Genomic DNA, 15,028 nt, shown 5'->3' with positions numbered 1-15,028 from the left:
TTTAAACATGCAAATATACTATTAAATTCAGGGTATAGCATTTTTCATTAGTTCCGAGTTTACCTGATGTTTTTCTGTGATAGTTTGATAAGCCAGGCCCAATTTCTCATCATGTGGTCTTTTATGGAGACTTCTCCTGAAGGTCACACATGTCCAATGTAACATAGGTGCAGAATATCTTATAAATGAGTTTTTTTTGTGTGTGTGTGATCTAAGAATCATGGAGACCTTTTTCATATTTGAAGGCAACTTTCAGGCCATACTGCTTTTGTTATACTAGCTGTTTTATCTGTGATGTTTACGATGTATAAGGGGGACCGGAAAGTGATCAATTTTTTGAACTACATTTTTAATATAAATTTTATTAAAGAACAAATTAACATTATTCAATTCTATAATTGCCATCGTTAATTATAACCTTATTCCAATGATCTACTAAGTTTAGAATTCCTTTTTTGAAAGAAGTTTTTTCTTTGGAGGCAAAAAATGATATCAAACTCCTTTGGACATCATCTTGCGAACAGAAGGTTTTATTTCTTATGCTGTGTTCTAAGGACCTGAATAAGTGATAGTCACCAAGGGCAATATCTGGCGAATATGGAGGATGTGGTAGAAGTTCCCATCCTAACCGCCTAATTTTTTCTTGAGTCATTCTTGCAGAATGTGGTTTTGCATTATCTTGCTGCAAAATTACCTCTTTTTGATTGACAAGTGCAGGAAGTTTGATTAGCAATGCTTGATGTAGATGCTCTAATTGTTTGCAGTAAATGGCTGCTGTGATAGTCTTACTTTGTTCCATGAGTTCGTAATGAATTATTTCCATGAATATCCCAATCCCACCAAATGCACAACAGAACCTTTTGTGGATGAATCCATCTTTAGGTGTTGGAATTGGAGTTTGATTTGTAGAAAGCCACTGTTTTTTGCATTTATTATTCTTATACAGTGCCCATTTTTCGTCACCAGTTCCGACTCGTTCCAAAAAGGGGTCATTTTGTTGTCTGGTCAACAATGAATTGCAAATCATCCGTCTCTGTGCTTTATTGGTTTCTGGCAGTTCATGTGGTACCCATACACCCTGTTTAAGAACCTTGCCACTCTTATGTAAGTGCTCTTGGATGGACAGTTGACCATGATGAATTTAGTTTCTCTGCTAATTCTTGTATGGTTTGTTTTGGATCTGATTCAACGAGAGTCTTAAGAGCATCGTCATCTAGAGTAAGAGGTCTTCCAGATCAAGGACGATCAGAGAGATCAAAATGTTTTTCTGCAAATCTCCTAAACCATCGCTGACATTTGTTAACCTTCAATACGTCTCCATAAGTTGAGCAGATGATTTTGGTAGCCTTGGTAGCATTCTTTCCTTGGTGAAACAAAAACCGCATACAATGACGTAAATGGTGCTCTTCAACTTTAAAGTCCGCCATATTAAAAAAATAATCTAAAATTAAAAAAAAAAGATTTTTTAAATAGAAAAGTAATGCTAATATTTAAATAAAAAACAAATTTAATAATTTGTTATTTAAGAAAAAACTATCAGCTAAAAATGACCTATTAAAAATAATTGATTACTTTCCGGTCCTCCTTATATGATAAAGTGACAGCACCTTTATGTGTTTTCCTGCTTGTTTGCAAAGTCATTTAAAATATTCTTTTATCATGTGTGATACATAGAATGTTGTGATACTCTGTTTCCTTTTGAGTAGAATGTATCTGCTAGTGTCGAATTTTTTCCTGTATACTTAGGAAGATAATCTGTTTTGTTTTGTTACTGAGACATGTAACACATCCACAAAAGGAATTGTCCTGATTTCTTCACATTCTTTTGTAATACCTATTTTAGACTCTTTAAACTATTCATGGTGGTATTGAAACTATATAGTATTTCTTTGGACTCATTCCCAGTGAGGAAAATATCATTGACGTAACATAGTGTTATTTTTGGTTCAGTGCAATATTTTTCAGTTGTCATCTGTTCAAAAGAGTCTGTGTACATCTTGGCTAGCAGAAGCAAAACTGATGTGCTCATTGTTAGACCTTCTTTCTGCTCATAGTAAGTATCTTAAAAGACTTATCTAGACATGTCTATAAAAGTTGATTGTGTCTGTGAGAATAACTCTGCTAATAGCAATATATTTTCTTCTCTGGGTGCATTATTATAAAGATTTGTTACATCTAAACCGTTAATATATTTGTGGATCCAAAATAGTGGTTTTGTGTTGCTAAATCTTTGGAATTCTTGGTATATCCCTATATATTGTTTTTCTGATATGAGAGGTTAGAAGTTTTATTAAGAATCCCCTTTCTTTCATGCTTACACGTGATCAGAATACATTTTGGAAAATTATGGAGACAACTACTGTGTTGGAGTATGTAGTAAACATTTGATGTAGTAAAGGTTTTTTATTTTATTTTATTTAATTTATTTTTTTATTATTTTTTTCACTAGAGGGCAGGCCAATAATTGTTGTAACGGTTGTAGCTGCACTACAACCATGTAGATTGTAGTGCAGCTTGTCTCTGTGTATATATTATGTATGCCCCAGATGATGACCCTGATATGAAGGTCAAAACATCGAGTGTGTATTTTGGTTTATATTAACCAAAATTTGCTTCTCTGGGTGCACTTCAAGTAGTTGTCTCCATAATTTTCCAAAATGTGTTTTATTTAAAAATGTAGCGAAGTTGTGTATTGGAAAGTGTCTCACACTAACAGTTAGTCTTAATGAGATAATGCCTATGGAATTTAGATTCTCCATAGATCCATGGGAGAGCAAGGTTTGGTGTAATTTGATCTGTAATTTCTTTTGGCCAGTTGTAGAGGTCCTTGATGAAGTTGATTGTTTTATTATGAGCACTCCAAGTGATGTTTATCTTCTACATTTCTGTAGGTGTTAATCTTTTAGTAAATCTGTCCTCTTGTTTCTGTAATAATTGGAATGTAGAATTTCATTTACTTTGCCATTATCAACTTTCAGTGTTAATACATTCTCATTGTTATGAATGTCGTTGAGAGCCTTGACTTCTGCTTTAGAGATATTTCTGCCATTCTTGTGGGTATTATGTCAGCTGTATTTCCTGGAATTTTGTGGAGTCCTTATTCTATATCCACTAGGATGTCCACCTTAGATATGTTATTAGAAGCTATCAGAAAATTGAAGCTTTTACATAAGATACTATGTTCAGCTTGTGAGAAGACAAATGAAGATAAATTAATCGCTTTTTCAACAGATAGGCTTACATGATGATTCATTTACTCGTTTATTTACCACAGTCTTCGAAAGTAATGTGAAAATAGGCAGCACCCAGCTAGTCGCAATTAGATTAATGTTTTCCTTCTAATGCATGGTTGTTTAAAACAACTCATCTTCATATGTCTTTTTTTTAAAAATTACATGTTCAATTCTATTATTCTCTATCATCTTCTTTATCATCTTCTTGTTTGTGTTAGGTGTATTTGCTTGTCACGGAATTCTGTTGTCTCTTTTTTTCAATTATTTAATGCTATGGATCTAATATTATTTGTGTTTGGATTCAAGTATAAAAATTGAAAAACATATAAGAAAACCCCCCCCCCCCCCTTCTTCAGTTTAATTATATTTATATTTTTAGATTTTGCCATGTTGGTTCTGAATATTAGCTTTAACTTTTCTTAATTGCTGCATTGGTCTCCTATGGTGAGGCCTTTCTTTTTTTTCCCTGACATTGTTCATCATTAGACTTTCTTATTTTTATCATCTCTGTGTATAATTCTTTCCATAAAATTTATTTTAATTATTTATTTAGTCTCAGACACCTTCTCAGAGTCGATGGGATGAAACTCCAGGCAGAATTCCAAAAGGTTCTGAAACTCCAGGAGCAACACCTGGCCAAAGTACTCGAATGTGGGATGCTACTCCAGCTCACGCAACTCCTGGCGCTACTACCCCAGGTCACGACACCCCTGGCCACAGAACTACACCAAGTGCCAGAAGAAATCGATGGGATGAGACACCAAAGACAGATAGAGGTAATATTTAAGAACTTCACTGAAATAGAAAAATTTATTAAAATATCTGAAGCAAAATTAGATATGTTCTCTGTCTTAAATTCTTCCAAAATTTCATTAACCATATTAATGGTTCATGAAATTAACGGAAATAATGGAAATGGTCCATAAAAAATTAACTGAAATACAGAGGCAGACTTGAAAAGTAATGCATGTTTCTGTATGAAACTAGGGATGCAAGATAAGTAAACATCTTGTATCCCTAAGACAAGATATAAAATTTGCCTAGAAATATTAAATGATTTTACTGCTGTGATCCTAGATATGCATTTCCTAACCAACACTGAACCTAGTGTTTCCATAACAAAGCTGCATTTGCCGTTGGTTGAAAAGAGATTTGTTAAAAGACATTGAAAAAAACTTGGATTTAGAACCCATCAGAGTATAATTGTGGAACCTTTACAAGAACACGTGAACTAAAGCCGAGTTAGGTGTCCAATATAAGTGAGGCAGAGTTTTTTTTTCATGTTACAAAATAGGCAAACCAACCAGGGAACAAATATTACATTAGCAGATAATACACTGGCTTCATAGCCATAATTGCACTTCAGCTCTAATTCCAACTAAACCCAACATTGAATAGACTTTGAAAGAATTTTGGAATTTTTCAGTATCAACCTCACTCATAGTAGAGGTGATGAGAGATTTGTTAACATTGTTTTTATCTCATGCAACTCTTTCGTGTTTCTGAAAATATCAATCTACATCATATATGGATCTGCCTCTGAAAATTCAGAGGCAGATCCATATATGATGTAGATTGATATTTACAGTACAGAATTTTTTTTTTTTTTTTTTTTTTTTTTTTTTTCCCTGTTTGTAAGACACTTAAGTAAGGTGCCTGTTATTTTGTCCTGGAAAAACAAAGAAAATTCACTTACATAAGAATTGGAAAAGCAGCACGTGGACATCGTTGGCATTACTGAGACAAAGAATACAAAAACAGGTGAGCTCTTATTAAATAATAAGCAAAGAATGTTATATTCAGGCAGTAATAATCAAAGAAAGGAAGGAGTAATGATTACGTTCAACACCAAATATTAAAATAAACTTCTTGATTGGTAGGCAGTTTCAAATAGACTGATATGGGCATGCTTCAAAATGGGGAAATGGACAATGAAACTTATTCGTGCCTGTGGTCCCACTGAAGATTCATCTAAAGAAAAAGTTGAAGAATTTTTGCATCAGTTGCACAAGATGCTGACAAAGAAAATGGAAAAAGTGGTTTTTGTTGGAGATGTAAACAACAGAGTAAGAAATGAATCCCACCAGACATACAGGAACACTTTGGGGAAATTTGGAGAAAAGAACAGATCTAATAATAATGGTATTTGCTGGATTTCTGCTCAGGATATGAACTAGTCATTACTGACACCATGTTTCAACATAAAGATATGTATACAAGTTCTCATGAAGAGAAGACACGATAGATAAGAAAATTCTCATGGATTATGTCATTGTTGATAGTGATGTCTTCATGCTTGTTCAATATACAAAAGTGTACAGAGGATTTGAAATTGGAAATGACCATTACTTTGTGCTGAGCAGAATAAAAATGGATATTATATTGAAAAGAACAATATGTAAGAAAGTTTTAAAAAGAATTAGAATTAGGCAGCTTTTACAGATGAACTGTAGACTCAACTATACAAACATTATTGAAGAAAGAATGAAAGAGTTTGAAAACAAGAACCAAACCTCTGAGTGTCAGTGGCAAACTCTGTAGAAGATATTGATTAATTTAGCGGGGGGGGGGGGGGGTATGTGGTGAAGTTGTCTGTAAGGATAGAAAAATAAGAATCCCATATCCCATAGTTGATACAAGAAGTTCAAGAAGCAGTCCTGGAAAAGAAAGCACACCAAAAGTTCCTAGCAAATAAGTCCACAGATTCCCTAATAGAATACTGATAAAAATGTAAAAGAGCTAAGCTATCTGTCATGGGAAGACTGGTAAGAACCTAGAAAATATCTGCAAGGTGCCAAAATGTTCTGGAGGCTATTGGAAAAAGCTTAGAAATGGAGAAAAGAGTACTGTAAATGGAATCAAAGATGATAAAGGTGACATCAAAACTGAAAATATGGATATCCTAGATGTCTGGAGTAATTTCTTTGAAACACTGTTAAACAAACCAAGTAGTGACATATTTAAGAGGAATGCAAAGAGGAGTACATATCAACACTAGAGGTAGAAAAAGCCATCAAAAACTTGAAATGCAGAAAGGCAGCTGGAGTAGATGATATTCAATCAGTAATGCTTAAGTATGGAGGTTACAAAAGTTGTGCAGTAGCTACACTGCATAATTCAGAGAGCCTGTCAGAAGGTCGAATTTCAGATGATTGTAGTAGAGCTCTAATAGTTCCCATCTATAAATAAGGGAATAAAGCATTGTAAGAATTACAGAGGAATTTTTATGCAAGCATACTTGAAAACAGGCTGAAAAAAATTGTGGAGGAAAAACTGAGAGAATTACAAGCAGGATTCAAGCCAAATAGAGGTTGTCGGGATCAGATTTTCACTTTATGACAAATAGTGGGGAAAACATGGGAATAAGACAATGATCTGTATTTAAGAATTGTAGATCTGAAAAAGGCATATGACAAGGCACCTAGGTAAAAGCTTTTCAAAACACAATTATACAGGGCAAATGGTACATTTACCCTGTATAACTGTATACAGGGCAATCCATAGTATATATTTAAGTTGTCAGTCAGTAGTTAGAATGGAAGATGGGTTGATGTAAAATCAAGTGTAAGACAAGAATCCACATTTATTCATCTATATGGATCACAATTTCTTAAGTGGCATTAGGCCTGATATTAGAATTGGAGATGCGAAACTTAGCTCTTTACTTTATGCAGATGATGATCTTCTAAACTCTTCTAGTGCAAGTCCCCAGGATTCTCTGTACAAATTGTATAACAGCTGTAACAAATTTGGCATGAAAAGCAGCAATAAAAAGATCAAAACTATTAAAACAGGCAGCAAAACTGAAAACATCAACTGCATTCACAACGGAGAGCCGATAGAACAAGTAAAATATTTCAGCTATTTAGAAACAGTTTTTACTGAAGGAGGCAAGTTAAATCTGGAAGTAGACAACAGAATAAAGCAAAACAAATCCGCGCGGTTAGCCTAGTGGCTGTGTGCTTCGCAACCATGTGGGGAAGGAGTGTCCTAGGTTCGATTCCTGTCGGTGACGTGAGGAGCTGAAGGATCTTTCTCAGCCATAGTTAGCCGGTCTTGGGCGTGGACAGTAGGGTTTTTTCCCCAGTTTATCCTGGGGTTTTTCATCCCGCAAAGCAGGCAAACCGGCCTTGAGAACTCAACACTACAGGACATAGGATACACCGAGGCATAGGGCTGACCACCTTATCCTGTGAACGGTTTGAGGTCCGATGATTAATAAACCCTCGACACCGCAAGGTAAAAGAGGGAAATAGGAACGAAGAAGATAAGACAGAAATTAGCCAAAATACCGAACAAGCAATATACAAGACAGTATTCAAACCAGTTTTAAGTTATTAATCTGAGAGTTGGGGTAGAAATAAAGCACTTGATCAAAAACTTGAAATCACAGATATGATGGTTCTGAGAAAAATTAGGAGACTGAACTGATGATACAATCATATTAAAAATGAAGATGTAAGAAAGAGAATTGACATCATTAGCATTCAAGAATGTGTAAGCAGGGTGAATCTAAGGTAGTATGGCAATTTTTGTGGAATTATTTCTTAGAAGCACGAAATGTTAAATATGACAATATTGGGGTGCTGGTAAGTAATAGATGAATTGGGAAGAAAATTGTTGATAGAAGATTAATAATAATGTAAACTTAATCATGTAGTATTGTCATAGTTGCCTAAACACCCACTTAAGGGTTCTTATTAGGAAATTGATGATGAGAATGATGAAAAATCATGAACAGGATTGTCTCAGATATGATTATTGCTCTAACTTCAAGATCTTAACATTTCTGGTGGAAGACAAGCTCACACCATTATTATGGTGACATGACTAACTTGACTCAAGAAGTTGTGTGCACAGTAGATCTTTGCAGTAATTCTGACATTATATGGATGATTTTTTTGTTCCAAATTGTGAATTGTTCATAATTTGCCCATTTTTATAGTAATCCTACACACGAGAAGTTGGTTAAATATGGCAGAAGGACATTTGATGAGAAAGAAGAAACATATTAACATTGAATTGGAAGAATTGTAGATTTTGTATTTTATGAAATAAAATGGGAGGCTGTTACAAATGACAATATAGAGTTTTTAGTGTTCCTAAATATCTGTAAATAATTAAATAATGTGATTGTTATAACAAATATTGTATAGTTAATTTATTTTCACTATGGAAAATTTTTGGAACCTTGGAAATAGCTTGTTAAAATTGATTGCTTGCACCTAGGGTGCTTTAGTTTGGCCCTTTCAGTATTCTATTTATAGTGAGAGTTGACTGTAATTTTAGTTGGTCAAAAATTTTCTTTACAATTTTGTTTAGGTTTGAATCCCTTTGCAGATTATAATGAACCACTATCATTTGCCATTTGAAGGAATTATCTTTTTTTAACCCCAGCTCTATAGTTCTGAGCACAACTGATGTTAATTTTAAACATCGGGCATACTTTCATTATTCAATTTGTTATATAGGCAGTAACATTTTGCTGTGCAATCTGTACTTCTGGTTTCTTTTTTATTTTCATGCTATAAGCATTTCATTTATTTATCATAATTTTGAAGTTTTAGATATTGATTCTTGCTCATATCAAAACAGTATTCTCATTAATGCCTAGTTTTAATTATCTGAAAATATTAAACTTTGACTGATTTTGTCCTGAATATTTTTGTTCCTAGCTATTGAAGAGTAAATAAATTGCCAATTATCACTGTTCTTGAATTATCACTGAATATTATTAACACATGGAAGAATTTCTATTACATGTGACATAACTTGGGTGAAGGATGGGTAGTTTTTTCTAGTAAATAAATGAATTATTCCTTGTTTGCAAAGTTGCAGTTGGTAAAGTTACAAAACTCCCTTTTAGATGGTTTCATCATTTCTCTGTGACATTACAATAAAGGTTGCAATTCACAAAATGTTTTTGTGAAATATTATAAAATGTTATTTCTTATAACTAAACTAGAGTCCATTCTTTTCTACAATTTCAGAAACCCCAGGACATGGCAGCGGTTGGGCAGAAACTCCTCGCACTGATAGAGGTGGAGCAGATCTTATTCAAGAAACTCCTACGCCAAGTGCTAGCAAACGGAGATCAAGATGGGATGAAACTCCTGCTTCGCAAATGGGAAATCAAACACCTCAGACACCTTCTATGATGACTCCAATGACTCCCATGACCCCTGTAACTCCTAGTGGTGTGACACCGACTGGGGCAAAAGCTATGGCAATGGCTACTCCAACACCAGGTTTGCTCTTCAAGTGAATTTTCTATTTGATTATAAGATTCCTACAGCTCTAATATAAATTATTTGAATGCCATTTAAATTAAGGGGATATTAAATCCCACATTATTTTAAAACCGAATACGAACTCAAAGATTGGAATCAGAGAGTTTCATGCTGAATATAGTAAACTATAAAAGTATTGGCGATTACTAGCATGAGCTAATGCAAGTAGTCCTAGTATGTAGTACAATACCAGGCAACTCACAGCAAAGGTGGTAAAGTTCTGATCGCTATTCTTGGTATTTCCATAATGTAAAAACACATTTCCTAGGAAATGTATGCTGTTATTACATTATGGCGGGAGGTCACTATCCAGACCGGTTTCAGTCTTTTTTGAGGCTTCATCAGTGAGTAGCTAGACCAAATTAATACCAAAGGGTATAGCGAAAAGAACTTATATACTCTGCTATACGAGTTGTCAAACAGATGCACCCATTAAGTTACTTAAATATAAAGAGCCAATGGGCTTTATTTTATGAATTGAAGCTTCATTGAATGCTTTATATTAAATTGTAATCTAAAATTAAAAGTTGTTGAAAGTTGTCTACCTACCCAAATATGGAAAGATAAAATAATATCTGCATGGTTTTAAAGACTTTTTCCAGCTTTTGGCAGGTCAGCACACTTTTAATGATTTTGTAAGCAACATTAGTCTTTCCACAGTGATTGGAAATCCAAACATTCCAAAGAGGATGTTTGGACTTTTGTTTCTCTTTGGAATTGAGAAAAATGGATAGTAGCTAGTTCAGAGTAATAATCCTTATCTATGTCCCTGGAAAGCCTCAAGAGTGTCTAATTTCGCTCTCTAAAATTAGCTTAATGGTTTAAAAGTATAAATGTGTGTGTGCGTGCGCACGGGTGCATACATACATGTGCACCCAAATTGGCATTTTTGCAGGAATGTTTTTTGTGTGCACTAACTTTGAATTATTTCACATGACATAGTAATGAGAAACAACCTACGTAGTTCTCTACTATATAATACATGCTCATGTCAATGATAATAGTATATTATTGAAATAAAACATATGATGTTTTTGCATTCTTTTATTTTTATGTATACTCACTGATTGTCACAGTATGTCAGACAGTTTGGATATGTTACATTTTGGTGCATTAAAGCTGTGGAAATATTCAAAATTAAGTGGATATTAAATACAACATTATTTCTTTGCCGAATACAAAACTCAAAGATAGGAAATTTAATCTAAGAGTTTCATGCCGAATATAGAAAACTATATCAAGTTCAGCAAGTCCAAGCGTGATTCAACACCTGGTGATGCAATGCCAGGGCAATTCGTAGTAAAGGTGGAACAAGCTCTTAGGAGATGCTATGTTCTCCCCAGGACCTTTTGAATAGGCAAACCGCCCGGCTGGTTTTACTGACCACCTGGCTAATTGATGTTGTGAATTGACATGGCTAAATAATGAGCAAGAATGGAAAAATAATTTAAGACATTTTTTAATTAATAGTGATGAGAAATCGAACCGGAGAGTCTCAATACTTGTGAGACCAGCTCGATTTTTTGTATTGCAAGCCAATCTCGAGAGCTTCGGATATTCACTTTGATGCACACTAATCTGTACGTGGAAGAAGACAAAAATTGGGATCTCGAATACAACAAGTATCGGTTGCACAGAAGATCTTTTATGAAAGGGACATAATTTTGATGTTTGAAAGAAATAAATTGTGAAAATCGAGTGAATTCGAATTGAAGGCAAAAATCAATGTTAAAAACCTACATTTATTTTTGTTAATAATGGTTTTTGTCCGAAGATCGTGAGTCAAGTATTTAATATTTTATTTTGTAAAAGAAAATAGGCCTTTTTTAATTTATCTAACTTGTCTAGATCATGGCAAAGGCAAGATGTTGACTTAACTGAAATAGAGCCAGTCTTAGAAGCCAGAAAACTATCCATCATGGAATTGAAAGACACTCCTGGCAGTCATTTTCAAAATCTTCATCAGCATCTTTCAGGTGAATGGTCAGACATTCACATTGATTATTCAGATTCTAATGTTATTATGTTTAAGACTACAATATATGATAAATACATAGGCACAGTTATTAAACACCTAGAAGGCAAGACTTCCAGATATGCCAATCATTTCCTGCTTTTCAAGACTTTTCAATGCAGAAAGTCACGATCAACGTGAGGCTTCTGAGATTCTTTTTGATTATTATTCTTGAAATGGAAGTCCTACAGTTTTAAACTATGAAAGAACTAAACTAGAATGGGCAGTTGCATCATTAATGGACAGTCATACAAAAATCTAGATCCAAGACAAATACTGCTGAAATTAGCAACAGCACCTGAGCTCAAAGACTCTTTTCCAAATTTAGCAAAACTAGCTGCTGTTGGACTGACCACACGTGTGAGCATAGCTGAATGTGAAAGGGGTTTCTCTGCATTAAAAAGGATAAAAACTTGTATGAGGAATCACATCAGTCAGAAAACTAAATAATCTGATGCTGATTTCACTGGAGGGACCATATCCAACAGATTTTAATTATGAAAAAGCTGTTGACATCTGGCTTCTAAGAAGAAGAGAAGAATTAATCTATAGAATTTTAAGCTGTAGCATTACAAGGTTTTTTATTACTTAATGAGAAAATAAGAAAAATCTAGTCTTGTTTGTTATAATTACTATATAAAATATTATCCTTGTTTGAAGTAATTTTTAATAAAATTACTATTTTAATTTGTTATGAAAAAGCATCTTTCTTCACTCATTCAAAATTTTTATATGCCCGGCTAATGCTTCATTCCACCCAGCTGGTAAAAATTTCTGAGGAGAAAACACTGAGATGTATTACTGTTCTACATTATGAGAGAAGGTCACTACCCAGACTGGTTTTGACCTTTTTTGAGGTCTCATCAGTGAGTAGGTAGACCTAGATGTAATACTAAGGTTTCAATAGTCAGAGCTTATTGCTTTACTGTATGAGTTGCCAAAAGGTGCACAAATACAATTACTGAAATAAGAGCTGACAGGCTTCACTTCGGCGAAGTAAAATTATTCAAAATTAAGTGGATATTGAATGAATATCTCATTATTTCTCAGCCAAATAAGAAACTCAAAAATAGGAAATCGAATCTAAGAGTTTCATGCCAAATATAGAAAACTATACAGTTCGGTGAGTCCAAGCGTAAGCAACACCTGGTAGTGCAATGTCAGGGCAACTCGTAGTAAAGGTGGAGCAAGCTCCAATCACCCTCCTTAATATTTTCCCATAATGTAAAACACAGCTCCTAGGAATTGTATTACTGTTCTACATTATGAGAGAAGGTCACTACCCAGACCGGTTTCGACCTTTTTTGAGGTCTCATCAGTGAGTAGGTAGACCTAGATGTAATACTAAGGTTTCAATAGTGGTGTATATGGAAAATTATACACCACTCTATGAGAGAAAAATCTAGATCTCAGCCCTTTCTTGACTGCATCGATTCTCAGCTTCCAAGGATGTCCTCTTGTCCTTTCCCCACCTCCATAAAATGAAAAATTCCATCTACTGAAATCCTGTATGACTCTTTTAGAAGTTTCTTCTAAAAGTTTTTAGTAGTTTCATTTATTGGACTCCATTTCAAACAGGAGAAAGAGAGTGTCTTTATCACACCCTCTTTCTCCTGTTTGAAGTGGAGTCCAATAAGTGAAATCTTGCAAAGAGGCAAAATGACTTCTTTTATCTTTTCATGTCAAAGTTTGCTGCAACATTGCAATTATTCTCTGAATTATATTTGCAATCTTTGTTATATGGTTCCTGAACTTCAACTTGCTATCTACTAACACTCCAAGATCCCTAGTCTGATCAGTTTCTTCTAGCATGATCCCACTAATATAATACTACATTAGATATCTAATCACACTAAAGTGCATGATATTACAGTTATTAACATTGAACTGAGATCCATTTTCCAATGCCCATAATTCCAGCCTATTCAAATCATTCTGCAAGTACTGCATATCAGCTGCATTCCTGATTACCCTACTTATCGTTTTCTATCTCAATTATTCCTGTTTATGTGGATATGTATTCCTGTTTGTTTTCTAGCACCATGCTAGTCCTGCTTATTTCATTTAACAGTCTTTCAGTGTAATTACTCTAGACATCTAGAATATCTTCAATTTTCCTGTCTTTTATCATTTCAGATTGCTTTTAAGCTTTTCAATAGCTTCCTGAATATTTTACCGACTTCCAGATATTTATTTTATGTGTTCTTACCAAAGTCTTCCCATGACTTTTGTTTAGTTGGGCTTTGTTGTTATTTTTTTCCCAATGCTCTGAGCACATGTCAACTTACTCTTGCTATTAACGTGAGTGAATTGATACGGTCTTCTTTTCCTTGATTGCCTCTTTAACTTGAATCCACCATAGATTTAAAGTTCTGTCTCTGTTGACAGAACTGTGCTGAGATAGGTCAGCAAAGACAGAACATAAAGTTCTGTCTCTGCTGATAACCTAACCATGCCTCTTTCTCCATCATTTGGTTAAAGGTTCAATAGCTTTGTTTTCAAACTCTCATTTTTTTTTTAAAAATAATATTTGTTTATTTGAGTACTGCTCAACTTTGTTTCTTTTTAAAGCATTCTTACACACTTTTCTTTTCAATACGATATTCAGTTTTATCCTGCTCAAAACTAAATGGTGCTCGCTTTCTACTTCAAATCCTCTGTATATGTTTCATGATCCAACATAAAAGATATCACTATTAACAACAACAACATAGTCAGTGAGACTTGTTTCTGCTCACTTTGAATTTATGCACATCTTTATTTTGGAACATGTAGTGGCCATTACCAACATTATGTTCCAAAATAAAGATGTTTTTCCAGAAACATTTCTGTGTGTCTGATAATCATTTCCTATTTCTGTTTAGATCTAGAAGAAAAACCAACTTTTTTTTGTATGTTAGGTGCCTTTTCTAACACATCGAAAAATTCCTCCATTCTTTCTTAGTACAACTTTTGTGGCACCATCAACACAAATATCTCATTATTCAATTTCTCATTCTGATAAAAAAAAACCTGTGCTTCTACAAATCCTCCATGATTTGGCATAATGTATATTTCTTTTGATTCTTAAAAATTCAGGAATTATAAAGTTATCTTTGCAATTTTTCAAAAAATTATGTCTGTTGGAAAGTAATACTTTCTTCCATTTATGCTTTTTTAAGAACATACCTTTCCCCGTCTCCCTCTCAAGATGATACATTTGTTTGCAATTGACTATGAGTAGATTTGTAGAAGCTCAAGGTTTGTTCTTTTGTGAGCTGAAATACAAAAAAAAAACTAGATCGGACTTAGTCTCAACTGAACAAAAAGCATGTCACCTACATTGTACTCTAGCTAATTCAATATCCAAAAATACATGGAATATCATAAATAGCATACATTCGAATAATTTTTCAAGCTTATACAGAGATTGCAAACATAGACTGTCAAAAAAATTTATACAATTAAGTTCACAAAAATTGAACCTTTTGGGATTCTAATAAATTTATATT

The 15,028-nt window shown here is 33.9% G+C and overlaps 1 protein-coding gene across 2 annotated transcripts in view; it reads left to right on the top strand.

Moving 5' to 3' along the window:
* The window catches only part of Sf3b1 (splicing factor 3b subunit 1), a 329,390-nt gene that overhangs the window by 154,421 nt on the left and 159,941 nt on the right, over positions 1–15,028 (top strand). For both annotated transcript variants that reach the window (XM_090402705.1, XM_090402706.1), the window contains 2 exons: positions 3,787–4,009; positions 9,224–9,481. In XM_090402705.1, the coding sequence (XP_090258831.1) occupies positions 3,787–4,009; positions 9,224–9,481 (481 nt within the window). The remainder of the gene's footprint in view (positions 1–3,786; positions 4,010–9,223; positions 9,482–15,028) is intronic.

This window comes from Typopeltis vanoorti, chromosome 13, assembly GCF_054136105.1.
Source record: "Typopeltis vanoorti isolate ZY-2024b chromosome 13, IOZ_Tvanoo_1.0, whole genome shotgun sequence".
Classification (NCBI taxonomy): domain Eukaryota; kingdom Metazoa; phylum Arthropoda; class Arachnida; order Uropygi; family Thelyphonidae; genus Typopeltis; species Typopeltis vanoorti.
This window is presented reverse-complemented; position numbering and strand designations above follow the sequence as displayed.